The sequence below is a fragment of the Galendromus occidentalis genome, unplaced genomic scaffold (assembly GCF_000255335.2).
Source record: "Galendromus occidentalis unplaced genomic scaffold, Mocc_1.1 scf7180000075417, whole genome shotgun sequence".
NCBI lineage: Eukaryota > Metazoa > Arthropoda > Arachnida > Mesostigmata > Phytoseiidae > Galendromus > Galendromus occidentalis.
The window spans coordinates 42046-67358 of NW_003803407.1; the positions used below are offsets into that span (position 1 = coordinate 42046).

General features: G+C 51.0%; 2 protein-coding genes across 2 annotated transcripts; one reads left to right on the forward strand and one right to left on the reverse strand.

Moving 5' to 3' along the window:
* Positions 1-1914: 1914 nt before the first annotated feature.
* LOC100902332 (sphingomyelin phosphodiesterase) lies at positions 1915-10297 on the reverse strand. Its single transcript, XM_029113276.1, has 10 exons — positions 10131-10297; positions 5632-5665; positions 5101-5304; positions 4638-4796; positions 4158-4403; positions 3741-4016; positions 3347-3606; positions 3063-3195; positions 2313-2539; positions 1915-2206 (listed from the first exon to the last, which is right to left on the reverse strand). Exons 1-10 carry the CDS (start codon positions 10295-10297, stop codon positions 2062-2064), a joined length of 1851 nt encoding a protein of 616 aa, XP_028969109.1. The 3' UTR covers positions 1915-2061.
* A 2023-nt stretch (positions 10298-12320) lies between these two features.
* LOC100902475 (protein kinase C and casein kinase substrate in neurons protein 1) lies at positions 12321-24771 on the forward strand. Its single transcript, XM_018642054.1, has 3 exons — positions 12321-13043; positions 22613-22803; positions 24700-24771. Exons 1-3 carry the CDS (start codon positions 12824-12826, stop codon positions 24769-24771), a joined length of 483 nt encoding a protein of 160 aa, XP_018497570.1. The 5' UTR covers positions 12321-12823.
* Positions 24772-25313: the final 542 nt, after the last annotated feature.

A 25313-nucleotide genomic window follows, 5' to 3' on the forward strand; every position in this document is an offset into this window, starting at 1 on the left:
CTTCAACTTCGGCTACGTCGGACCGGATCCAGATCCAACGGTCAACAACGCGCTCAAATTTGGATTTTTTCGCGACACGCTCCGAAACGCGCCTCCGGCTCACCTTGAGGAAACTCCCTTGTTTGAGAGTTCGCGGGAACTCTTGAATGTCCTCTTATCCTCTGAACAAGAGTGCACGATATTCTTGAACTGCAGCCGCGACCACCTAAATATGCTAGGAATTCGATGACACTATTGTGGCACGTGCCTCTGGCAGCGCTACCGTTGTGGTACTCTCCCAAGCTCTGTCTTAGCGGGCAGACTCATGAGGAAACCCGCCGATGCCTATCTCTTCTCCGCCGGCTGCTGGGTCAGACGGACACAACGGATCCAGCAGGGGAGAGGGGCCCATAGCGGCACATGGCGCTGTATTCAGCTCGGCGCGGCTTTTGAAAGTCCGAAGACCCTTGGGATGAGGATCCCGAAATTCTCGGTGTTGCCTCCACAGCTCTGAAGCGGGGAAAAGCTCTTTCGGTGGGAACGAACTTTTCGGGAAAACGTCTTTATCCCACGAGGAAAACCGAATCAAGGGTTTCAGGAATCCTTTGAGGTGTCCCGCGTAATTATCCTCCCAGCTCCTCGCTGGATCCGCGCTCTTGTCGTGTCATGAACGTATTTCGATGCGCAACGCGTCCGTTGTCCATCGTCTCTCGTTTATGGTCTTTCCTTACTGAGGACTGATCGAAACCGCGGGGGATCTGGAATATCATCTCTGTGGAGGGATGGGTGTCGATTCTGTGTTGTTTTTTCAGCATGGAATTTTGGGTTGCGCGTGTTCGGCAGCCGCGGGATCAGGAGGGTGGTGACGCTCTGGCTGATCGATTGGCTGTGATACAATTATTTTGGGTTGGAATGTTCCTCTCCCCATATCTGGTCGACGGATTCGAGTTCGAATGACTGGCCAGTCCATACTTGGGGGCTGGACATTCCTTGCCATCGAGCTTTCTTTCGAAGCAGCGTGGTACATATTATGGGCCGGGGCCTCTATAAACGCCGGTTCCACCTCGGAGAATCGCTCGAATGTGCTTGGAATAAGCTTCTCGTCATGCCTCACAAGTTGTTACGCATATCCGACCATCACTATTTCCCTCACTCACTCGTGATGAAGCTCCGGAACGGGAACAGCCTACCCTCACGCAATTGAGCATTAATTTCCGAGACCCCAACGATTTGATCCGTGATCCCATTGCACCTGAAGATATCTCCATCGGTGTCAATGGAATCAATCGTATTCGCGTTACCCTGCTGGAAGATTGCCTCTCCGATTCTGCCAGTCCCGTGTGTTCGTTATTCGGAGACCCTGTTGTCGAATGGAACTTTCGGGGAATATCTTGAACGAGCGTCCGGATCGAGTCAGGGGGGCCTCTCCGAAGACTCCGCATTAACGATTGGAAGAAGCCGCTACCGATTTTCTCGTTGCTCCGATATTGGCGCTCAGGGCGCTCAGGGGGAAGGCGGGGGACGAGGAGGTGGATCGCGCACTATGTGCCTCGCCTGTTCCGCGAGTCCGACACGAAGTGTCGATCTCGTTTCCGCGGATCGCTCGTCGTCCCGACGTAGTTCGCTCATGCGGATGGTAACGAATCGCTCGCTGCGGTCAGAGCCGTCGGTTGCGCAAGCGGGAGTTTTTCACTCAATCTACGTCCGAGAGTAGCTTCAAAGCATCGTGCTTTCGGACAGAGATTGAGAAGAGGCTATCCGGGAAAGGTAGTTCGATTGCCCTATTCATCGTTCGTCGTCCTCGCTGAGGAGAGGATCTTAAGCTACAGGGGCCACCCTGAGAATCTTCATGACGTACGTATGTACAGTAGTTTATTCACATATTCCTCGTTCAGCGCTCGACGAGACTGTGAGTTGCAGACATCCTAGCGTGGCATCGTCAGCATACCTAATGATTCTATGTACACAGCTCGATTTAGTCCTTTCGGACAGGATATATTGCTCGTTATTATAAAGTTGGCCAATGATGAGATATGTTCAACGGTGAGCAGCTGACCAGAGATGATTATTATTATCGTTTTCTCATCTATCCTCTCTTGAGGGGTGTGCGTTGAGGCAAGCTGAGTTATCGTGTGGCACATCTGTTCTCGTCGAGCACGCGATGGATTCTTGGCAGAGCGTCGCGCACTCCGACCATGTGGCACTTGGACTGGATCGGTGATAAAATCTGAAAATATACTTCCAAATTACGGTCCTTTGAATGATAAGGCAGAGTTCCGCACGAAAACCTTCTCAGACGCGTGGACAAGCCAAAACAGATAGGTAGATCGTACCTGTAGTAGTTCTGGAAAACATCGGGGTTTTGGCTGAGCCTCCTCGAGATCGCGTCCATGCTCGCCGGTGAGAGATCATTAACTTCATAGATCAGCCGAGATTCGTACTCGGTCTCCCAATCTATTCGTCCTTCTTCGTTCGCTCGCGTTAGATTGAACGTTCGAGTAACGGAGTCCAGGAGGACGCCTTGTTCACGGTAAGTGAATACTTTGTACGCCGGATTCACCTGAGTTGCGAAGGACAAAAACATAACCTATGAGCGCGCCTGGCGGTAAAATGATGCTTGATTCCTAGACTTCGCCATAGAAAATTTTAATGCTTGAGATGGCCAGCCGATCGAGCAGCGATTCGGCTTTCCGACATTCGCGGTGTTTTCCAGCAAACTTATCCGGAACCCAGAGCCTCGAGTTCTCGAAGTACGTTCCCGTCCGGTGTCACCCCAATCGGCTGACGTCGAATGGAACGAGACTCTTGGAATGTCGCGACGATACTACATGTAAATACGCGGATTGCGTTGTCGAAGACGCGGATGGCGATCTGACAACGATAATTTCCCGCGTTGCGAAACCCCGCAGAACTTGCCCAACAATTGCGTCGGAAGCGCCAACAATTAAAATCCTCAGTCGCCGCTCTGCTTCTATCAGCAGAAAAATCGGTGGAGAATCGTGTCTGGTTTCCTGATGAAATTCAATCGGTCTATGTACAGAGACGCTGCCACAGTCGTTCCAAATTTCGTCCTTGGTACTCACGGCAGAATACGATGTGGCACTGGGTGCTATGAAAGCTGCTCCAACTGGCGTAACGCGATTCGCTCCATAGAACACTCGGAACTCATCGTAGTGCGTGTGCCCATAGAATTGACCGGTGATCGTCGAGCCAAATCTGGAAAACATGAAATATCGAGGGAAAGAAACATGACTCGATGTTCTCAGACAATAAGACGTGTTCCGACGAATATGTCTCTAAATTCACGGAGCTGATGCTGAGGGAGTTCCCCACGAGAGCTTCGAAAGCTTCAAATGCTTCCTCTCACCTCTCGACAATCCTCAGGAATTGGGCGCTCCAGGTATGAACACAATCGAACGATCCTGGGGGCACATGTCCCAGGAGATGAACTTTCTGACCTCTGACTTCGCTGTCCTGCAACTCCCGCACAAGCCAGGCCAGCTGTCCGGCGGGATCCCTCGAGTCCGCGAGGAGCCAGAAGTTGAGGTAGTAGCAGAAATTCGTATTCAGAGCGATAACTTTCAAAACCGGCGAGATCGATATGGCATAATATCCTCCGTGTCGAATCTGAGCGGCAAATCAGCGATGAATTTCTGGGTCTGGCTAGTCCGATAAGGTCCGCAGCTCCAGGCCAATCTAGTTGAGGTATCGCGGACGTCGAACATCCTGCGACGATTACGGGGATTTGTTTTTACGTTTACCGTTTGGGATTGTTCCTCTCCTAGCCAAGGCGACCAGAAGGACGCCAGATTCGCGTACAGCTCCGGGGTCTCACGCAACGTCGGCAAGGCTCCGCGTTCTGTCGAGAACATGTTCGGAGGCACAGCCTCATGATTCCCAATGACTGGGAACACTTTCACGGAGAAACGGTTTCTCAGAAGATCGTAGACGGCCTTTGTGATGTTGAAGTACTCTTGCTTGTCGGACTTCCACACGTCGTGTGGCGGGATGTCGCCCGTCAAATAAATGTGGGACAGCTCCTAGAAATTCAATTTCCGATCAACGCTCTCGAGAGTATCAGATCGCTAACGCGGACTTATCTCATTTGAGTTTTGACTTCTTGAAAAATATCGATTTAGCTCAAGATATCTAATCTTGATTCCTCCAAGATCATATACGTTTACGGTGAGATTGACGGCGTCATCCACGAGACTTTCGATTGTTTCCATAGGCATATCACAGTGACGCAGATCTCCGAAGCGGCCGGAAAGCGATGCCATTGACTGGTTACCCATCGGGTCTTCGGTCTCCTCGGGTGGCTCACGGCAACACAGCGGCAGATCACATTGTGCTTGGGCTCCTTCTCGATATCGCGGATCGTAATGGAAGTCAGACAAATGGAGAATTTTGATGTTGTTCGCGGCCTGAAAGCATTCCGCGAGCTTTCTCTCATTCTTGGTGTTTTTCGAAATGTTTATTTGGAAGGAAACCGCCCGCAATCGACTTCGCACCGTTGAACAGTCACGATTTGCGGTGGTCCCGGCCGGAAAGTTTAGATGTCCCGTGACTGGACAATGATGTCAGCTGGCGAGTACCTAGTGTTTGAAAACCGACTTCGAATAATGAGATCATTCCGGAACACTAAACGCGGTCCTCACTTGTGGGGCCTTTGGCCGTTTCTTGAGAGCTGGCGGAAGGACAACCTCCCAAATGTGTGTCGGCGCCGATATCTCGCCGCATCGAGGGCCGAAAATTAGCGAACAAATATCGCTTTCAGAAATTTTCTCGTAAACCACCAGCTCAGCTATGTGGTGCACCTGAAAGCAAAATTGTAATGTGTGCTATCCGTATCACTACAGCTCCGACAAGCAACTTGATTCCGCAGACGCTGCGAGCACATCCGACCGAAAAAGCGGCGCTTCTGAGCCGATCGATTACGAAACGGCAGAAGCAGTATGGGCTTCACGATGACGACCCGCGGACAGATCCCGGTGAAAAGTTCCCGGGACCGCTGGAGCTCGTCGTGGTGTTTTTGGTTGTTTCTATTTCGCAAGACGGGGATCTCCCTCGGATAGAAAAGTTACTTCCGATCATTGATCGCTCACTGAATTGTTCACTCACAATGTCTATGTAGTTTCTCAGAAGTCCTAAGCAAACTTCAGGCGCCGTCAAATCGCTGACGAATGTATTGCAGCCGATTTTTCCCCATCTCGCCAAGTCGGTCTTGCTGTAGGACTTGAGGGCGACTTTGAAAGCTTGCACGCTGCTCCGACACGTGCCGCAAGTCTCATTGGTGGTGACTCCCGATTTGAACGTGTCCATAACCTGAAACAAAAAATACCTTCCAGGAAGCTCCTCTTGAGGCAGTGCATCACAATCGACACACTGAGTCATCCATCAATTTCGACAGAGGCAACGGATCCGTCTCGCGGAGCGAGAGGAAGAAATCTTTTGGAGAAAAAAACTGCCGGGGCGCACTCGATTAGCGTGGCGGTAGCGTAAGACATCTGATCCACGTTAGGCATCCGCGCGGCATTGATTAAGACCTTCAGAACATTTTCTGTCCGGGCGACTCATAGATGGAAACACGTGTACGTGGATTCGCTAAGCGGCAGGCGGTGATACCCGAAACGTTTGCTGCGGTCAAGAAACGCTCGGTAGGTCAGGAAGCTTTGGGCCCCAGAGGCTCCTTTCAAAAGCTACCCTAATTCAAGGTCGAGCAAATCGACGTTCGTGAACGTTTCGGATCCGGGGGTTCCTCGAACAACACCTACGAATTGGATACTTCCGCGAGCTCGCAGCATCTCTGCCGTTCCGGAGATTTTCTCCCGGTTGCCTGAGTATCGAATTGCATCAATTGAATTCTTCATCGATTGCAGATCGATGTACCCTTCTCTTCCTGGTGAATGACTGGAAATTGACGACCTTGTCGACTGCCGGCTCTTCCCTGTCACTTTTCCACCACCGAGAATTCTATGGCTAAATTTCCCAAGTTCGCCGAGGCTCGCATTTGGTTGCGTCGCGTCGTCGAAATTCTTGGCAACTCGGAATCACCGACTTGGGCCTCGGATCCACCATACACTCAGAGCCGGTCGAATATCGACCCGCGACAGATTTTCCAGTGGTAATTTCACTGACACTAATTCTCATCATTCAATGGGTAAAGAATTATGTTCCATTCCTGTCGGTGGTATCCCCACAATCAATAGGGCTTTTTGCCCCGCGAGACGGGGGAAGAAGTTCCCGCTTCGGCTCCCATGAACGTAAATGGGGAAAGGATCCATGAAGTGGAAAATAGGAACCTTCTCGGATCGGCGAAGCTCCCAGTGAACGCGCCAGCTAATAATTGACGTCGCTAGCCGTGTCAAGATCACGAGAGAAAAGAATTTAGCTCACGCCAAAGAACCGCCATCAAAATCGCTGATCGATGCGATGTCAACATCTCAATATTTCGAAACCTTCGATCCAAATGATCGGGAGTGGGAACACAAGGCTTTCATGAGCTTCAATCCCTCGGCTTCCATTGCACTCTTTGTGTACCATCGTGCTCGCTGAGCTCATCGAGATGTGGGTGGGTACCTCAGGAGGATACCGGAAAAGAATGAAAAGCTCGAAATGCGCTCAGCTAGCAGTGTTATTTTCGGATCGGCTGTCAGCCATTAGCATGATCCCGATAGCCGGCTTCCGAAGCGGCACCTGATTCCGACACGGAGAATTTCAAAAACACCGTTAGGCTTGACGGCCATTCTAATCCGCCGATAAACGAACTCCCGCATCAATCGCGCTCGCTAAATCGGACGAAATCACGAAGAACTCACCGATTGGAAGTTCAGTGGCATCATCTGAATGACATTGTTGAGTTCTTCTTCGCGCAGCTCTTCTAGCTTCGACGACTCCATCATGGCGCTCCGAAAATCCAAAATCTTCTTCGGCTCGAGCACATAACGCTGGGTGAACTCTTCGAATACTTGTTCCTGTTTAGAAACGAGTCTATGCACAACGAATAATGGTAACAGAAGTCCGAAGCCGATACCGGCTGGAATCAGCCACCTCTTCATGAGCACACTTTGCCGCCGCTGGTCTTCGCTCGAAAACTAGAACTCCGGAGCGGAACTGTCGACGAAGCTTCACCAGCATCCAGCCAGGGACGGTCCGAGAGATCTCGGCGGCTTCACACAGCGGCGGTCCCAACCGAATCGGTGGTTTTAGTCAGTGAGCAGACTTGCTCGACGGTCCAATCATGTGGCGCAACTTTTGGGGCTAAGCACCATGTGTGCTGTCTACAGAACCGCATGGTGAAAAGGTGACTGCGAGCGAGGAGAAACTGCGAGGGGTATCGGGTGCTGCGGCTGAAGTTGCCGCGGCTGCCGCAGATTTTCGCTCATTAGACTGTTCGTCACGTACTCAATAATTATTCAGGTGGAGGTGATCGCCTCGAAGAGCCCTTTCCTGCGGTGCCTTCACACGCTCGAGGAAACCGTGACCTTCGAACCTGGTTCCAACTTTCGGAGCTCCGCTTGCTCTCACCGGATTGACGATCGAGGTGTGATTCGTTCTTGGAGGTTTCTACTGAAGACGAAAGCTTCAACTGAGCCTCAATGTCGGAACTACAAAGAGTTTCGCGGAGAGTTCCGACATGGGGCGAGATCGAGACTCCGTGAACCGCTCAGAATCCATCGTGTGTGCGAAGAGCACCGCGTTCATGAACTCGATTTCACTCGATCACAAAATTCTCCCCGAAACTTCATTCACCACACCGGAAACACCAATGAGCATCGAGGAGCTTCAGTCTAGCGAGCACGACTCCGTATGGAGCTCGACGAAGGTCTCTCATGAGAGGATTTTCCCACCGATGAAGAATCGTGAACGGATAAATCCATGCTCCACATAATTATTCCCTCCGTAGAAAAACGGTCCACTCAAAGTCTCCGCGCGAGCTCCCGCTCCTTCCCCACTCTTCGACGACATCGAGATCCTCAATCATTCCAGAACACTGCTCATCCAGGGTTCGAGAAGCAAACGACATGCCCTAGTTTCTCGAGTCGGTCGCAACGCATATGAGCCCGTTCCCTCCAATCACGTCATGGATGAGCCGTTTATTCTATGATTTCTAAGACGAATCATCGATGCGATTATTGCACGCGAATGATGTCGACGGAAATTTCGATGATTGGGGTACTATCGTCTTGATGCAGATCGTTTCACGGGCAGACACTTGATTTCATCCGAAGCTTTCACTCGTCCTCCGTGTCAGAACCGTAGGTACATACAATTGGATCGAATATAAACGCTCGGCTCATATAAGAAGGACGGAGAAATTCCGACCGCACATTCCACAATGATGTACGTTTTATCGCCTTCGGGAGCCGACTACGTCAATCGCTCTTCTTGCGGAGCTCAACGCTGCGGCTCGGGTAGAGGATTTCAAGAAAAATTCCCTCCGAAAAAAGGCACGCGCGGCGAACTCATGACTCCCCTACGCGAATCCGCGCTCACAGTCATCAGTATGTGCTGCGCATACGGGACCCGGTGGAGAATGCGCTATTGAACGCAGGAGGAAAGACTTGAGCCTCGAGTTAGCGGAAGCCTGGAAGCGGAACGAGAACGACCTCGAAATGGGATGCGCGACCTCGAGTCCGGATCTGCGACCTCGCCGCACGGCCTTGAGAGAACCGGCCTTGACATCTCAGGATTCCTGCGAGTTCTCCAGGCGTCTTTGACCTTGCTCCGCTTCGGCAGAGGGTTCGCTGACCTCGCTGTCGGGAAGATGTTGGAGGTAGCCTTGGCTTCCAGCCGGAGCTGGGCCGGCCTCAAGGCCCTCTACATGCCTCCCTTTCCCTTTCGAACCTGAAGTGCTATAAGTGACATTTCATGGTTATCTCTGCCGGTTCCAAGCGAGCCACACCGTCTCGATAAGAGATAAGAGATAAGAATATCGAACATCCGGGCTCGGAGCGATGTATCCGAATGCGCAGCGTATTTGGGAAAATTATCACAAAACAGCATGGCCTGGTGTCTGGCCTTTTCGAAGGCGCTCCCTTAATCTGGATTCCGCTTCTAACGTCGAGTCATCGCTAACACTTTCGGGATTGGGATGCATTCGGAGGTCGGAAATGAGCGCAAGTAGTGAAAACTAAGTCGATTGATACCCTCCAGCGATGGAGAGCATTTAAGCGATCACCGTGAGCATCCATCATCGTGAGCATACGGGATGGTCCCCTCTATGCAAAACGCTCCCTTGAAGTGGCGCTAGCTTCGAACCGGATTATTTGTATTATTTGACACGCGTATCGAACACGTATTGAATCATTCCCATTAGTGACTAGGAATCTCAGTTATTCATACGCTCATCCTTGGGGGGCTAGGGGGGATGGGAATTGTCAGGACGAGCGGCTCGACATGAAAGTTCAGATTTCCAGAGATTTCCTTTGGGATGGAGGTATTCAATTCCCAAGATTCCGAGGAGGAGGCCGAGATGTAGCAACGAGAGATTCGGCTCCAGCGAGGACACCGAGAGCAAATGAGGTCCCCGAAAAACTCGTGCGACAAGGGTTCTTACATCAGTATTCGAACGCAAGCATTCGTCGGTCGCTCCGGATACCATGGAATATGGCCTCTCGGCTTTGGGCAATTCATTGCAGATTTCCTCCCAGACTGTGGCTGCCCACAGCTCCAAATCAATCTTCCATATGTGGCTTGGGGGTAGGGGGGGGGTTGTATCGAGACGTTTTCCGGGCCGAGTAGGAGATCACTGATGATGTTTCTGACCAATCAAACATTGGAACCAAGGACCAATCCGACCATTCGAAAGACTCGTTGCTAAGTCTTGGCTCGCTGATTTATCTCTAACACCCGTCGGGCCAAGAACTTCCACTGCCTGCTGGAATATCACAGAAAACACCGGCGTCGCTCATGAATCCAGGTTCGGGAGCAGTGGATTTCTACTTCGAGGAGTGATTTTCTGTTTGTCAGTCCGATATGGAATCGTTGTAGGAGATAGATACCTTCGGAAGATATGATAACGACTTGCCTTCGGATCCACGTGTCTCTTACCTAACGAAATTCCCTTCCGCTTCCCTCTCTCGTGTTTTTCCCCTAAATCGTAATCTTCTGGGAGAATTGATGGCGTCAATCATACCTATTGTAGACACTCACTCAGAGGAATGGAGCAAATAGAATTGCTGTCCAATCGGCGCAGCCTGATCGATGAAGCGGAATCCGGGAGATCACCAAACCAATACAGAGATATAACCGCGGGAATGATAGACATGAATAACTTCGGAATCATGAAGTCCCGCGCGTTGCACAGGATTTCCATGGCAGGTCTCCTCGAACTCAGCCCTCCTGCCAACATCATAGATTCGAACCTCGGAGCGCTTGAGTTGCAGTTTCTCAATCGCCCTAGCCCGAGCAGAAGCTGAGCAGAAGTTTGCTCTTTATCTTATTCATCATTTACATTCGAGAAACTTGTTTCAGACCTCCGGCTCTCCCGCCAACTCAATGCTCAGCCATCAGCGATGTAGGTCCTGATCATCTTCTGACAACATGGAGAGGTCGTTCCTTTGGCTCCTTCTCCCGCCCGTTTGTCGATCGAGACTACGAGGGACGGTGATCGATGTGAAACCGTTCGCTGGACATGATCTCTATGAGAGTCTCTCACAGTCTCGGAAACCGTTCATTCTGGCTAAAAGCACGCACATATTCCGGCAGAAGGACCGATAATATATCCGCCGATTTCCCGGAGAATCAACACTGAGGGAAAATCGCCGGCGCTATCGATGCGAGTGCCCGGAATTTTCCCCTCCAGTGATGAGCGATTCTTCTAACAGCTTCTTCCGCTCGGGAGAGCTCGAGCACATTCTCAAGTCTGGGAGCGTGATATGTGCCGAGCACGTACACGGAGAAACAATATGGACATGCGAGGGGATCGTCATTGAATACCCAGCTTCGTAAACATACTTCATCTTTTCTGCATTCGGGATTCGACTTCGAGACGGAGATTCCCTTGTTCGAGGACTATCGAGTAATCTCCTCACACCACTGTGCTTGCGGTACCCGCATCATGACGGCTGACAAGGGAGTACCCATGGGCCACCACACGACAACACAGCGCTGGCACCAAAGAGCAATCGGGGCATCTCGAGTACTATCCCGTACTAGTTGTGGACGAAGAGCTCTCCGCAGTCCCTGTCACTGTCGACTTGACCTCCGGAGCACGGGGAACTTCGTCTTTGGATGATTATCTCATGAAAATACTTTTCGCCTCTCGAGGGTTCCGGTCTCCGTCGCCCAAATTGACCTCTCATCGTGCATTGAATGCATGGTGATGAGAATGAGGAGCTGCGCAAAATTCATCATCGCCTCATCTGACCATATCGCTGTAGCGGGGAACATCACCATGAGGTACGAAAATCAGGGTCTTCTCGATAGCCCCCTAATGCTCTGCCTGTCAGATATCAAAAATATTCTTGAAGTCGACCGTTTTCAGATTTGAAGCAAAGTCAGCTGAACTCCGATTCGATGTCAATTTGGATCAGTTTAGCCCCCAAATTGCTCCGGAAACCTCCGGGGCTCGATCCTCGCCGTCTCTCTGTTTAGGGGCTCGACCGGAGCGGCGGGAAGCAAACGGATGAAGAGGATACTCTGAATGATCAGGGAGTCACACAGTATCCGTATCGCGAAGGGATCACCTTCATTATTGCTTTGTCTATGGCCATTGTCTTATGTCCGACAGGGTAGGTTCCCTCCATGATTGAATATCATTTCATCAAGCCGAATGACGTTCAGAGAAGATTTCCATGAACGAAATTATCGGGAAGATCTTCAACACGGTTCGAGTTCTCGTTGAGCCCATGATACCGAGATCTGCCGTTTCTCGGGACCTCCCGTCGATTTTTTGACCTCAGAGGGAAGGATGGAATGAAGGAGTCGAGAAGTCCTCATGATGGGAAAGCTCCTTGAGGATACTGTCCCGGAATCGCTCGGGGTCATGCTGGGCTGCCAAAGACATGGATGGCATTCATCCCCGATCATCGTGTCCGATCTCCAAGGCCTATGCCTCTGTTTTTTCGCGAGAGAAACCTTCGACATGACCAATTCGACAATCGAAGATAGTCTTCGCGCGCGCTCCCTGTGTTGTGGTACGTCGGCTCCGCTAAATTAGCGGAGTTTGAAGATCCCGAATTCGAATAGGTGAAGAGGAAAGGAGCGCGCCGCTCTCATCTCAGCGGCGGCAGCAGTCGACAATAACACGGCGGACGACAGCAGAATGTTTGTGTTGCCGACGTCGCTGCTGCAGCTGTTGTTGTCGTCGTCGATGAGTCCCGCTGCCGAACGAACAGTGGTGAGAGCAGCAGAGCTGTGTGTGGCTGTTCCGTTGACGCGAGCAGCGCAGCGTCGCCGCGGCCGCTAAGACCGTAGCCTCCTGTAGGAATTTTTGAATTGACCGATACTGCTATTTCGCGAGAGGAACCATCGAGTTCGCCCAAAAGGATATCTCTGTGCGTGCGGTGTTGCTCAAAGGATTACGACATCATCAGCACATTCATTCTTGACGTGGATATTATTATTATTATATCATCATTAATATCATTATTGTTGCCACCGTCGCCGTCGTCGTCGCCGTCGACGATTTCCTTGGCTTTCCTCTCGGAGAGCATCAAAGTCACGCGTCAAGGTGTGGAAAGGAAACCGACAATGAGAATCGTGGTGAACAGCTGAAATTTGTGTCTTCGAGAACTGCTGAACTCAGCTCTCCAGAGCAGCTACCACATCCTACTTCGCTTCGAGACTTTGCTTTGAGGAGAAGGAGGAAAAACGAGTTTGTGTTGCAAATCGCGCCAACATGTCGCAACACAGTGATGAAGTGATGGCCACCACAGACTCCTTCTGGGAGCCTGGAAACTACAAACGAACGACGAAACGTATCGAGGACGGTAATCGTTTGTGTTTAGACCTAATCCAGCTTGTCAACGAGCGCGCAGAGATCGAAAAGATCTACGCGAAATCGCTCAAGGGCTGGGCGAAGAAATGGAACGATATCATTGAGAAGGGACCTGAGTACGGTAAGTAACTCTAGTGCACACGTCTCATGGGCGACCCAGTGCCGATATGCAAAACGCTCGGTCGGCTGGTCGTGGTGTCGGTTTCCGCCCGATCGTCGGTCGGTCGGGAGAGTATAGAAGAATGTCTGTATATCTAATTCGTAGGGAATCGACTAAATGTAACGGCGGTCTGATACAGTCCGTTCATTGGTTGACCCCCGAACCGAATCGGGTTGGCAAAGTCTTACCGACGCTTTCTGCCGACTCCTGACTCGTGCGACGGGTGTTCTGAGCGTCAGTCTGGACTGACAGAAGAGAAAAGACGAGGGGATTCACGGACGAACAAGGCAAAGATTTTCCGCTCGATTGTACGGCGCGATTTGAAGCGATCGATTTCTGAGCCAGGGTTTCAGCTCATGTCAGTTAGCCATGTAGTCGTGCGTGTTTCCCGCTGTATCTTCAGCTGAATCTATAGTCGGCTCCCCAGCCTCCTTTTTTCTGTATATCCGAGATTAGCTCTAGTCGTTATTGTTGCCTTTTTCATCGATCAACTCCGACTCCGTCGAGCGATTGGATCTGCAACCGATCACGGGTGGGAAACGTCACGGAGGTGTTCGATGGAAACTCTGATTTGAGAAATCCATGATTGAACGGGAGGGTATCGAAGTGGGGACCTGGTTCTATCGCTCCGTAAAATCAGACCCGGTCTCGTTGCTCGTTTCTGGCATCCGATCCAATATCCTTTGGCGTGTAAAGCCAAGGTCGCGCACAGAGAGTCATGTGATCGCCGCTACATTGACAGACAATTCCATACAATTTTCCGTGTCAGCATCTACTCATGTGGGCTCCGGCTGTTGTTATCTGCGTCACGGTTTGCATTTGGGTCAAGTTTATCTGCCGGAAAAATGAATTAATCGAACAAGCCTGACGGAGTCATCGTTTTCGACCCGCTCTTCGTTTGTTTCAAGCATTTAATCGTTACGGAACCTCTCCCTACCGAACGTAGGCTCGATCCGTCAAATTACGATAACCTTCATCCACATATCTCCCTCGCTAGCCGGCCCGTCCATCTATCTATCGCCCATCAGGTCGCTCGACCAGGTCGAGGTGAAAACCAGGGTCCTAGCGCATCTGCATCTTCGGTTTCGATGACGGAGAGCCGATTGTCCCACATAAAAAGGAAGTCAAGAGACCCTTTAGCGTGAGCTTCATTTGCTCCAAGGTGACCCCGGAAAGCTTCCGTAGAGACGTGCAATGACAGTGGAATCGTCGCACACGGTCGAAGGTCTCTCGAGAGGGTCGTTGCTTGACGATTTCCTGACGATGCTCCTGTTTTGACGAGTTAGTAAATTGCTCTCCACGTCGTTCTCGGAAAGATGGCGCACGTCCGTTTGACGCAGCCCCTCGGACAACAGAGCTCCGGTTAACTCTTAGTATCAAACGCTCAGCGAGAGTCAGCGGAGGATCGGCGAGCTAGAGTTTCACAGAGATTCCAGATTGATCACTTGTTCTGTATGTTCTGTAGCTCAATTCCGAGCGTTCACCTTGCCGACGACCCGCTGTACCGAAAGTTTCTCTCAACATGGCATTCAAATTTCTCTCAAGAATGGGACTCTCGATATCTCAGATTCAGCGAAGATCGATGTATTTGCGACGAGCATCCGGTAATCATCACGGCAAGACACCGGAGGCTCGTCGGACTGTCACGTGTCGCTTACTTGACGGAGCGAGATTCGCTCTGGACCCCGACAGGAAGAGGAGACAATAAGTCATCCTTATTATTTTCCTCTTATTCCTCTGGATGTTCCTCCGGAAATTCATTCAACAGACTAGATGATCGTATCGGATCTGTGAGTTGTTTCTGGTCATCTAGGGAGGTAAAAAATCGAGTCGCTCAAGACGCGCTACATATCTTCTGGTCCGTAATAAACAACATCGGCCTCCGTGGCAATGCCGTGTCAGCCACTCTGTCCAAAACGGATCTTGTTCGAGCTCATGGGCGAGTTCATTCGTTCCCTTGTGTATCGAAGGCGACGCTCCAACGTGCCGATACAGTCCAAATATTTGGTATGTTTAGCGGACGGCTTACGCTAGCGACGATCTCTCAAGCTGAAAGAGACCGCGTCGTCTATTTCCGTCAGTGAGTGTGCGACGCGAGGAAGTACGCTAGGATTGCTCTCCCAATCCTACCAAGGATGGATACGCTTTCCTGCGAAGGTCTTTGGATGGACTACCACTACAGGCCGAAACTTCTCAATGGTCGACCTTCGCAGCGACGTGAACTCGATAACAACCTGTGCTGGGCCCACGCCTTCTGACTCACCTCCTGTTCCGCTGGCTCCGTTTCAACCACATTACTGGTCCCCTATCACAACTCCGAAAACAGTGTCGTGAGCCGGGAATAGCTCTAGGAGGCACAAGATGTATCGGTCCCCCAAAAGAACTGACTTCTTCCGATGGGAGCGAAAATCCTAGAGCAGATCGATGCGAGAGTCCCGACGAGACGGATGAATCATGGCAACAGATCTCCCAGGGCAGAAATCTCAGTGATTCCACGTAAAAGTACGAAAATTTTGGGCGTTCCCGGAAGACTGGAAAATAATCTCATCCGATGTTTTGACCGGGATAGTCACCCATTTTCCAATTCCACGACCGTGATGTCGTCTCTCGTGAGATGCGAACAATGGCTTCGCGTTTCCACGTGGGCTCGAGCACATGCTCTGCCCTTGGAATAATGGTCATGTAGGTGGTAAACGCGTGGAATTAGAGTTTCGGTAATCGACCGGTACAGCATCTGATCAGGGATCCCTCTCAGGCCCTTGAATCAATGGCCTCCAACATGAGTATTGCTAAAATCGTTGTTATCCGGTGAGCGAGGAAGAGGAATGGCCAACAAGTCGAGACGACTACTGTTATCAATGAAGATTTCGGTAACGTCCACGTTTTTGTGAGGGTGAGAGCGTGACCGTTGGCTTCAGCGTGTTCGGCTTGGTTCGTACGCGTGGATGCACGCTGGAAGAGCCGCTTCTGCCACCATTGCCGGAACGTGTTTTGAAATGCAAAAACGAACACCCGACCGCGATGTCACCACGGCATGGGGCCTCCCGAACGACGATTGCCCATATGGGAGAATCCCTGTCCGATAGTTGCTCTTCGCCAACGACGAGCACGGAGGGACGGTGCTGAGAAAATTCTTAATTTGCTCATTTACACGAGACGTAGCGCTCCTCCGCTGCCGGTCGCTCTGTGAACTCACCAGCGTGACGTCAGCTCCCCAGGGCCATTTCGGCCGAGCTCTGTTCTGGTTTTCGACAGTGATCGACATTGAGACTTCCTCGGTATTAACAATAGCTGCGTGAGATAATGGCAATAATAATTAGGAGTACCTACCTATTGGGAGCGCCAATATATTGGAATCCATTCCACTTCGGGAGAAGAGTTTTCTGGTATCTCAACAAGACCATTAGAATACTTTCATAAAGCAGCGTGAGTTATTGGCGTTGGAAACGAAAGTTACAACGTCTTCCCGTTCCGCGCTCCGTTAAATTGCGTGCGCGAACGAACTCAGTTGTTCTTAATTCTGCCGCATCAGAACTTTCGTGCCAACGATTGCGTGCCTGAAAATCCGGGAACTGTTCAACGACATGGTTCCGAAAGAGCGCGAAAGGTGTATACGCTTTCTGGTGATTTGAACGCATGAGGTATAATGGAATTTGAGACGAGCATGTTTGCTCCTTTGACGAATAGTACCGGTCTCGAGTGCCCCTATCAGATCTCTTTTTCGTAAGGAATGTTTCCGCGGAATCAAGCTTGCTACCTTAGCCGATTCGCGGACGAAAATGACGAAGGACAGCCATCCGCTTTCTGATCGCGGCCGATCGCCCGCATCACGATCTGGGAGCTTGATATTCCGTCGGAGGGGACGTGGAGGGGACATTCGAGGGATCATCCCCCGGGTGCTTCCGGTGAGGGGAGGTGGCCGCGCGTTTCTTCCTGTTTCTGTGCCTCTTACGTCCGGCAAGGCATTACTGTACTGAGTCTCTGCCCGTCCGATGTCCGCGCGGCCATACCAGGGAGTCGAAAGTCAAAGCGGTAGGAGCGATCTCGTGCCGACAGTGGAGGTCGACTCCATAAATCACCTCAGCCTCATGGAGTTGCTCAGAGGGTCAGTCTTGCTTTTTGGGACACGCTCTCTTGATGTAGCGGGTCGACGCATTCAGCTCGCGAAAAATTCACGCCTCATAAATAAATTCGTTTCTCAGAAGAAGACTCCTCTTGGATACGCGGCGGAAAGTCAATCGTAATTATGTAGGAGCCGATTTGAAATTCTGATTCGAGCTTCGTGGGACATCTGGAGCTTCCTCAGGATGATATAAGTTCTGTGCCTTCCGGGACACTTTTCAATTTTCTAAAGAGCCGGTCTTCCGGACGAAGCTCAAACAAAAAGCTTCCGAGGGAAGGTGAGATGAGCTCGTCTCCGCTTACCCTCTTCGTCACCAGAATATCTGTGAAAGGGTGGAGGCCCCACGGCTGACAAAGCTGGTTGAAAAATATCCTCGTAACCGCTAATCTAGTTTTGTCTTTAGCCCGGCGGGTCTTTCGGGTTTCACGGACAAGGACCACGAGCTAGCGTTTGGCTCATCTATCCACTGGCTGGCTGGCCGGGCCTTTATAGACGTGCGTCCAGCGATTCGGATCTCCTTCCAGCGCTTCCAGCATTGAGCAGAAGAGCTTTTTGAGATGCGGCGTCGACACTTTTTTCTGGATTCGTTCCCCTTCCTCTCCATTGCTACCGCTCCGAAATGCTCCGAGTGAGTGAATGAATTTTGCTCGCGGTTCTGTTTGTGGCTGCTACGCCTCAAACATCTTTCGGCAGTTTACGATTGACAAAATTCGAATTCAATGTGGAACCACCGCAGACGTTGCCGCCGTCCAGACAAGCGGTTGTCCATTGTTGTTTGTCGGCTTGAGACAAGCCGCTTGGCTGACTGACTCACTGACTGACTGGTTGGCTTGTTGGCCTCTTTAATCTTCAACCGTCCCTTGTAAACGCCGTCGTTCCAAATGTGGGCAGGGTGACATCGGACTTCATCAACAACTTCAGTGAAACCGTCCACGTGGAGTCGCAAACAGAATCCACAGAGTCGAGCTCGGAACGGTCGCTGTCGTCGTCTCGTGACCAGCGGTCTCCGGAAATTCTGCTGAAGAATCCCTGTATTGATCGAAAATCATCAAATCCCTCCAAGTAGGAGAAAGCGGTTGTCAGGTCAAAAAGAGACGAGCGAATCGGAATGAAGACTGGAGATTTTAAGACCGGCGTTCAGAGTTGGTGCTACGATGGTACTCGCTGTGAGGAGCGAGCAACTCCTCCCATTACTTCATTGTACACATGACGATGATGTAGATATTTTTGAAGCGCGGTTTTGAGAAGCTGGGATAGGAACCTAGGGCTGAAATTCAAGAGGACCCGGCGCCGGCGGCCTCGTCCGAGCGCTGGAGATATTGACCACCGAAGACCGAAACACCGCTATGTACGGAATGAAGATGTATGTTCCGTTGTCGAGACGTACGGTAGAAGGCGGGACCAGCTAATCTTATTGAGTTTTTCCCGTGGATTTTCGCCGATCCCTTGTCCTACATGATGTCTGACGAAAACCTCCCACGAATTCGATTCCAGAAAAGTGCTCGGTAGCACGGGCGCCCCCCTGGCGAATTTCGACGACCACAACAAACAGTCGCATCGGCTCTAAGAGCAGAATCGTTCCAATGATGTCGATTAGCGACATTGCTTGCTTACGTTGGTCGGGAAGGATGACGATTCACGCAGCTTTGAAGAACGACTCCGATGCTTTCGTCGACAACCAAGAAGAGCTCGACGACGACCAGCCCTTCATGACGGTGTGGCCGAATTCTTCGCTGATTTTGGGGTCACCGTAGGAGGTGTAGCACCACGCAACCAACTGTAGAACCAACTGTCAGAAGTTTAGGGAGCGTGTCTGACCGCCGCGACGCACAATCGATCCATCACCGGCGAACCGACTCGGCTGATTCAACCGATCCTCTGTATCTGTTGTTGTTTTCTTCTGTGGTAATTCCAAGCTCGGCATAAAAACAGATGGATGAATTCGAGGAACGAGCTCGCCCGCTCGCTCGAAGACTCCATACGAAATCTCTCATTTCGCGATACTACGGAATCGCGGATTCGGGACCTCGTCGAGACAGGAGTTGTCGCCTCGCCGGTTTAACTTCACATCGGAGACGTTGACAGAATTTCGCCAAGTTCTCACGTGCGATCCCGGGATTCCCCGTAGCTGCGGTCGGACTCTTGCTCGGGAGAGACTTGCGAGGCACGAATTATGAAGCTTTCCCGACAACTTCACACGCTAGATTCTCTCTAGCTCCATTCTTGGGTGGAAAATTGCGCTTCGGCCAGTACATACGCGTATATGACGAGCCGGTGAGCTGGCTGGGTGGCTGTATGGGCGAGTTAGCGGCTACGGGCAATTCTAACGGCGCGGCGTGAGAAGTTTCCCTCTTCTTCCACTTACCCAACCAGTAACAGAGTCCTCCAGTATCCAGCGACTGAAAGAAGCCAATCAGCGCGCGGAATTAACCTTTTTCGGAGAAGAAGAAATCCATAGATAATTGTCGGAATATTGAGAGCTTTGACGCGTAGGTTCACGGCGATGCTTTCCTGTTCAATTTGATTGGCGATCGCTGGAAAATTTTCTCGCTGATCGCGTTTCACTCGTGTGAAGAGAAAAACCGGCTCGTTCCTCGAGAGACTGACGGAGCTCTTGACTACTTCTCAGTCGCTTGTGGGTACCTACCATCAAAGAGCGGATCGCCGATCAACAGCACGCGCTGGTGACGCTCTTTCTGTTGCGTCGTCGTTTTTATCCTTCATTTAACACAGGTTTCCGAAGTTGTTGTCAGAGTGGTATTTCTGTGTTTCCTCCTTCAAATATATGTTCATCTGGTGCCGCAGGTTCCGAGGAAGGTTTCCGTGACAGCGATTGCGGAGCTACTGGAATGTCCGAGACGTTTTGAAACCCCGTCGATTCTCCCTTTTCCCGTGTCGAGCTGTCAGTCAAAAATAGAGAAAGCGAGAATTTCAGGATTCCACGCAACGTCCTAACGTCTGCTCATGTCTTCTCTACGACCGAGCGCGAGACCAGCTAGACGTTCACGACAATCCTCGCACGGGGCATCTCTCATAATAATGAGAATTTGAGCCTATCGTGATCGTCAATCGAACCTCGAGTCGAGTGATCCTCTGTCGGATTATTCCGTACATGGAACGTTTCCTTCCTCCACTAACGCAAGGAACGTCATGCCTAAGTCCGCTCCTGTTGCTGGCAAAGCCATCACTCGCTCCGTTGTTCGTCTATGATGTTGCGAGCGTCACTCCACCCATTTCCTGGACCGGATTGATTCTCTCGGCGGAGAGAGCGCGGTGCCGGCTCAGTGCAGCGCTTAAGGCCGACGTCTAGTGGTTTTTCTCGGCGCATTCTCCTGCGAGACAAAACTGTAGAAGGGATACCGTCGAAGAAAAGAGCGAAAATTTCACTCGAATACTTTTGTTTGCTTCGAAGACCCATCGGCTGTCTCCAATTTTTCCACTCAGGTCGCGCGGCAGAATGGATGCTGGTTCGAGGAGAACTACGGAATGGAAAAGGAACGACTTATTGAGAGAGGAAAGAGAGGAACAAGGAGGACGTCTGTAAGAGAATGAGAACCATAAGGCGTGACGCTTAGAAAGGGCACCATATCCATCATGGCCCTTCGCCATTGTGATGTTCGAAAACTCTTCGAAAAGTGGTTCTGATCTTTAGCAATCCGATCAGAATTTCAGCGGGTCTGTCGAAGTTGTTCCTGAAGCGTATGAGCGGTGAGCGGGGAGTTTCGGCTGAGTGTCTGAATCACGTTGGAAGACTCGCGGATCAAGGAGCTCGCCGAACTCCAAGATATCGCTGTTATCCGTGCGGGTTTGCTTCGCTTGGGAGTCGATTTGCGTCTCCGCTCGGCTCCCGAACGGTCGGAATAGGCCGGATCCGGCACGTACCGGATATTTTTACATATAACATCAGGATACCGTTCGGTGCTATCCGATAATCCGATGATCACCATTGGAGTTACTCAGAGCGGCGCCGGCGGCTCGCGTGGGGCACGCGCTCACTTAGTCATCGACACTAAAAGTTACTTCGCGGCAGTCGAGAAAGAGTCGGAGACGTCCGAGATTCCCGTGGAGTCTCTCCGCTATGAAGCCAGGCTCTTGACCACTGCCGTCTTCGGACTCGGCTGGCTGGAGGCTCGATTCGATCAAATGAGCACAGCCCCTGAGAGACATTCGTTGTGCCCAAATGTCATACGCAGATTGATATCTCTTAAGAATCTAGTATATCTGCGAGATACCGAGCTTCTGGAGACGGCGTTCGCTAAGTAGTGCTTTGCTCCAAGAGCGAATATGCTGTTTCCTATTCGATTTCCGTGGCAAACGCTGACAAGTCGCTGACTGACTGACTGACCGAGCGGCCAGTCGACTAGCCGCAACTTTGTTACTCGACATGGGTCCGTCAATCAGTCAGTTAGTCAGTCAGTCGGTCAACAAGTGACGCTGTTTTGTAACATCCTCGCTGGAAGAGAAAGCTTTTTGTTTGTCCGCCGGTCGACCGGGTCTGATTAAGCCGGACTTACTTCAACTCTCATTCCCGAATTGTTTCCGAGGCTTGTTTGATGAATGTGAAAAGCAGTGAATTTCCGTTGCCGCTTTCTATCAACACGTTTGCCCCACAGCCCACAGCTCGTCCATCCGCTGGGCGTGTTCATGCTTCAGTTCCCACTCAGATCGAGAGTCATCGTCCTGTTTTTCCAACGAGAACCCCTTTCCCTTGAGAGTTCAGGTCCGGTCCTTGGTCCTCATAGACGCAATAATGATGTGGGTTTCCTGAGGTTGGGTCGCTATATCAAAAAAATAAAGTCGCCTGTTATGTAAGGGGCGGAAAGCCATGGTAAGGCTCTTCGCTCGCTCAAAGTTCGCCCGAATCGCGAAAAAGCTATACGACTGTGACAATGGCCAGATGTTTCTGTAGGATGTCTCCTAACGTCATTGCAAGCAGCTGCTCTCAGCCACTGTGCAAGAACGGGAGACATATGGTCTGTTGCTAAGATCCTACTGCCAGGTAGGCTCTACCGGGAGAAAATCGACTGGGGAGGGAACGACATCGGCTGTATGTGGCCCGAAGTGCTCTGGTAGCCGATGCTCCGTGACAACACAACATGCTGAAGAATGCTTTCTCGAGAAGATTATAACCGCCTAGTGACGTAGGCAGGTGTAGAGGAGGCCTTCGGAAGTCCGTCCCCTCCATGCTGGTCCCATCTTCCTACTCTCGATTTCGAAGGAGCTCGCCCCCCCTATATACATTGACTGCCCCGCCCGTTGGAGAACCCTTGCGGAGGCATTGCTCCCTCGAACTTTGAGATTTCCGCGCTACTCTCTGGGAAGCTTTGTTGCATTTCCGACAACTCTGATGAGCACCCCTCATCTGACAGCGGGGCAATTATTGACGAAAGACTTGGATCGTTTTCAGGCACAACCGAAGCAGCATGGAAAGGCGTCACCATGGAAGCTGAACGAGTATGTGAAGTTCACCTGCGAGTCAAGGAGCGTCTCTTGAATGACGTCGTTTCCGAAGTCAAACGATGGCAGAAAGATAACTTCCACCGGAACATGATGCAGCAGCTGAAGCAGAAACGAGAGATGGACGACGCATTCAAAAAGGTAATCGAACGTCAATTTCTCTGCTTTCCTGTATTGATTTCATTGCCTTACTTTCAAACCCCGATTCGGACCCCGAGAAACTGTACACCAAACCTCAGCGCGAGTCAATCCGGGACTCATCCTGGGAGAGATCGATCTCCTCAATTCTGAGCGTATAAGCATCCTCGAAAGACCGAGAAGATGGAGACAAGAACTTTCTGAGAACTTTTCAATTTATTTCTGTTTCCGCAAAAAAAGACGTGAAGAGTCGGCTCTAGCACGGCTTCTCAGTTATTGAGTCATAGTCTGACTGAGCGTCGATGGGGCCCCCGTTGATCGTGACGACGTGAAATCTGACGTCCCATACTCTTCACAAAAAAACGGCCAAACAAGCAGCCTACAGCGGGCAATCGTCATCATCGGTGTACGCAACCGTTAGGTCATCGGACGGTCAATGAATGACGGCGTGGAGCGGCAGCTGATTTCGCGCACCTCGCGTGGGCGAATTTCAACTAGACAATTTAACGGGATCGAGGCCAGATAATAATTGGCGGAGGGCTCCAAGAAGCCCTCCCTTGACCGCGCTCGATTTCTACGACCACGCGTCGAACACTGGCCCTAGACGTCCGAGCAGCCCGGAACGAAAGGACGGTGGACCGGCGGTCTCCTGGACCGCCGGACCGTGTATGCTTGGCAGTACTTTCCCGAGAAGCGGCGTTCTTCTGGAACGATGGAACGATATACCAAAGCATACGTTCCCTGGGTACGGCTTTCTTTCGGAACGATGGAACGGTATGCTGGAGACTACCTCCCCAAAGAAGAGCGTTCTCTTGGAGCGTCGGAGTGACATACTCAACCCAATCTCCTTGGGGAACGGCGAGGAAAGCTAGGGAAATCGTTACGGGCAACTGTTGAGAAGCTGACATGAGTCGGGATCGATTACAATCGGCTCAGCCCATCACGCTGATCGTGGATATCCGGGCTAAGGAACAGCGGATCACTGGAAGCTCAGAGCCTTCGACGCTCTTCATTCTCAAATATACGAGACTCAGAATAGGGAGATATTCCGCTCCCTCGCAGCTCGCGGGTCTTAGCATTCTCGGCGTCTGAGATTTCCTCGTGATTCTCATCGTTTTTGTGGATCACGATGAGTGTCCACGGCCGAAGCCGAGGCTAAACGATTCGACAATTCGACGCGACGACGCTCCTCAGAGAAAATCATCATGAAATGAACAATGAACTATGAATCCCATTGATCTTCCAATGTGAGATTACGTCCCGCCAATAAGGGACGTCTCGTATGAGGGACCTCAAAATTCTTGAACAACGAAGTTTGTGCCTACTATGAAGTTGAAACTTTGGTCGCATTCTCCCCCGCGAGGATAACGAAGCCAGCCGGGTTTTCAATGAATGATGAATATCGAGCATAAATATCTTCAAAATATTTCACGAAGTTGAAAAAGGAGAAATTTAAGGTCCCTTATACGCGGGACTTTAGGGTGATCGATGCTTGTTGCCATCGCTGGATTCGACATCTGCCGTCTCAATCCATCCGGAAGGCAGACGCCATCGTGCTGAAGATCTTCCTATGGCAGACCGTGAGCTAGTAACTTCCTTGTGAGCTTCAGCGAATGAGTTTCTCGGAAGAAATTCGAGCTTCCGAAACAGTGCGGTTCGTTCTTAGATTCGGGGAAGATTAGTTCTCGGTAGGTATGTTGATTGAGCATGAGCACAGCATGACGCATCTCGCATCGAAAATTCGACATCGCCATTTTGCGGGAGGAGCGCATTAGAATCATCTGACGACTAAGTTCGAAACGGAAATCCGAGAGCCGATATCTCTTTCGTCTTGTCCCGGCCAATGCTACCGGAACCGCTTTGTGGAGCTCATCTAAGAACTTCATTTCGATCCTACAGGTCGAGAAATCTGGTTTTGCATGTTTCGCCGACAGGGCATCTCATGTATTTCTCATGAAAAGTGAGCCATAAGAGACAACAAGCTTTAAAGGATCCGAAGCTCTCTGAGACTCTGAGGCTGCTTCTGCCAAGCCTAGAGTTTCCGCAATCGTTTATCTTGCGGACGCGGACAATCTTCGTGAACATGCGAAACCCTGCAAGACCAAAAAAATTTACGTCTGGGGAGTGATTCTGAGAACAATGGAATCCATGGAAAATTATACCTATCAATTATTCATCGATATGTTCCATGAACTTCTATTCTAGTGTCTAATTCCTCATATAACGAATACTGCGTCGCTTCCTCAGGGGAATGCCTCGAGGGGGAGGTACCTCGGAATGCCTGGATTGCGAAGACTTGACGGTATTTCCCGCCTGAGTTCTTTTGGTGCGCTCTTTTGAGTCATCCCGTACTCCTGCATAAACGTTTCCCAGGGTTTGGAATTGGAGTAGAAACCACGCAACAATAGCTTCCGGCAGAATCGATTGTCGTCGAGCCTTTCTTGTCGAAAGGTGCGGCAGTTCCGAGCTTTGCTAAACTGCCTTTCGACAATGACGCTGGTCGGCGAGATCGT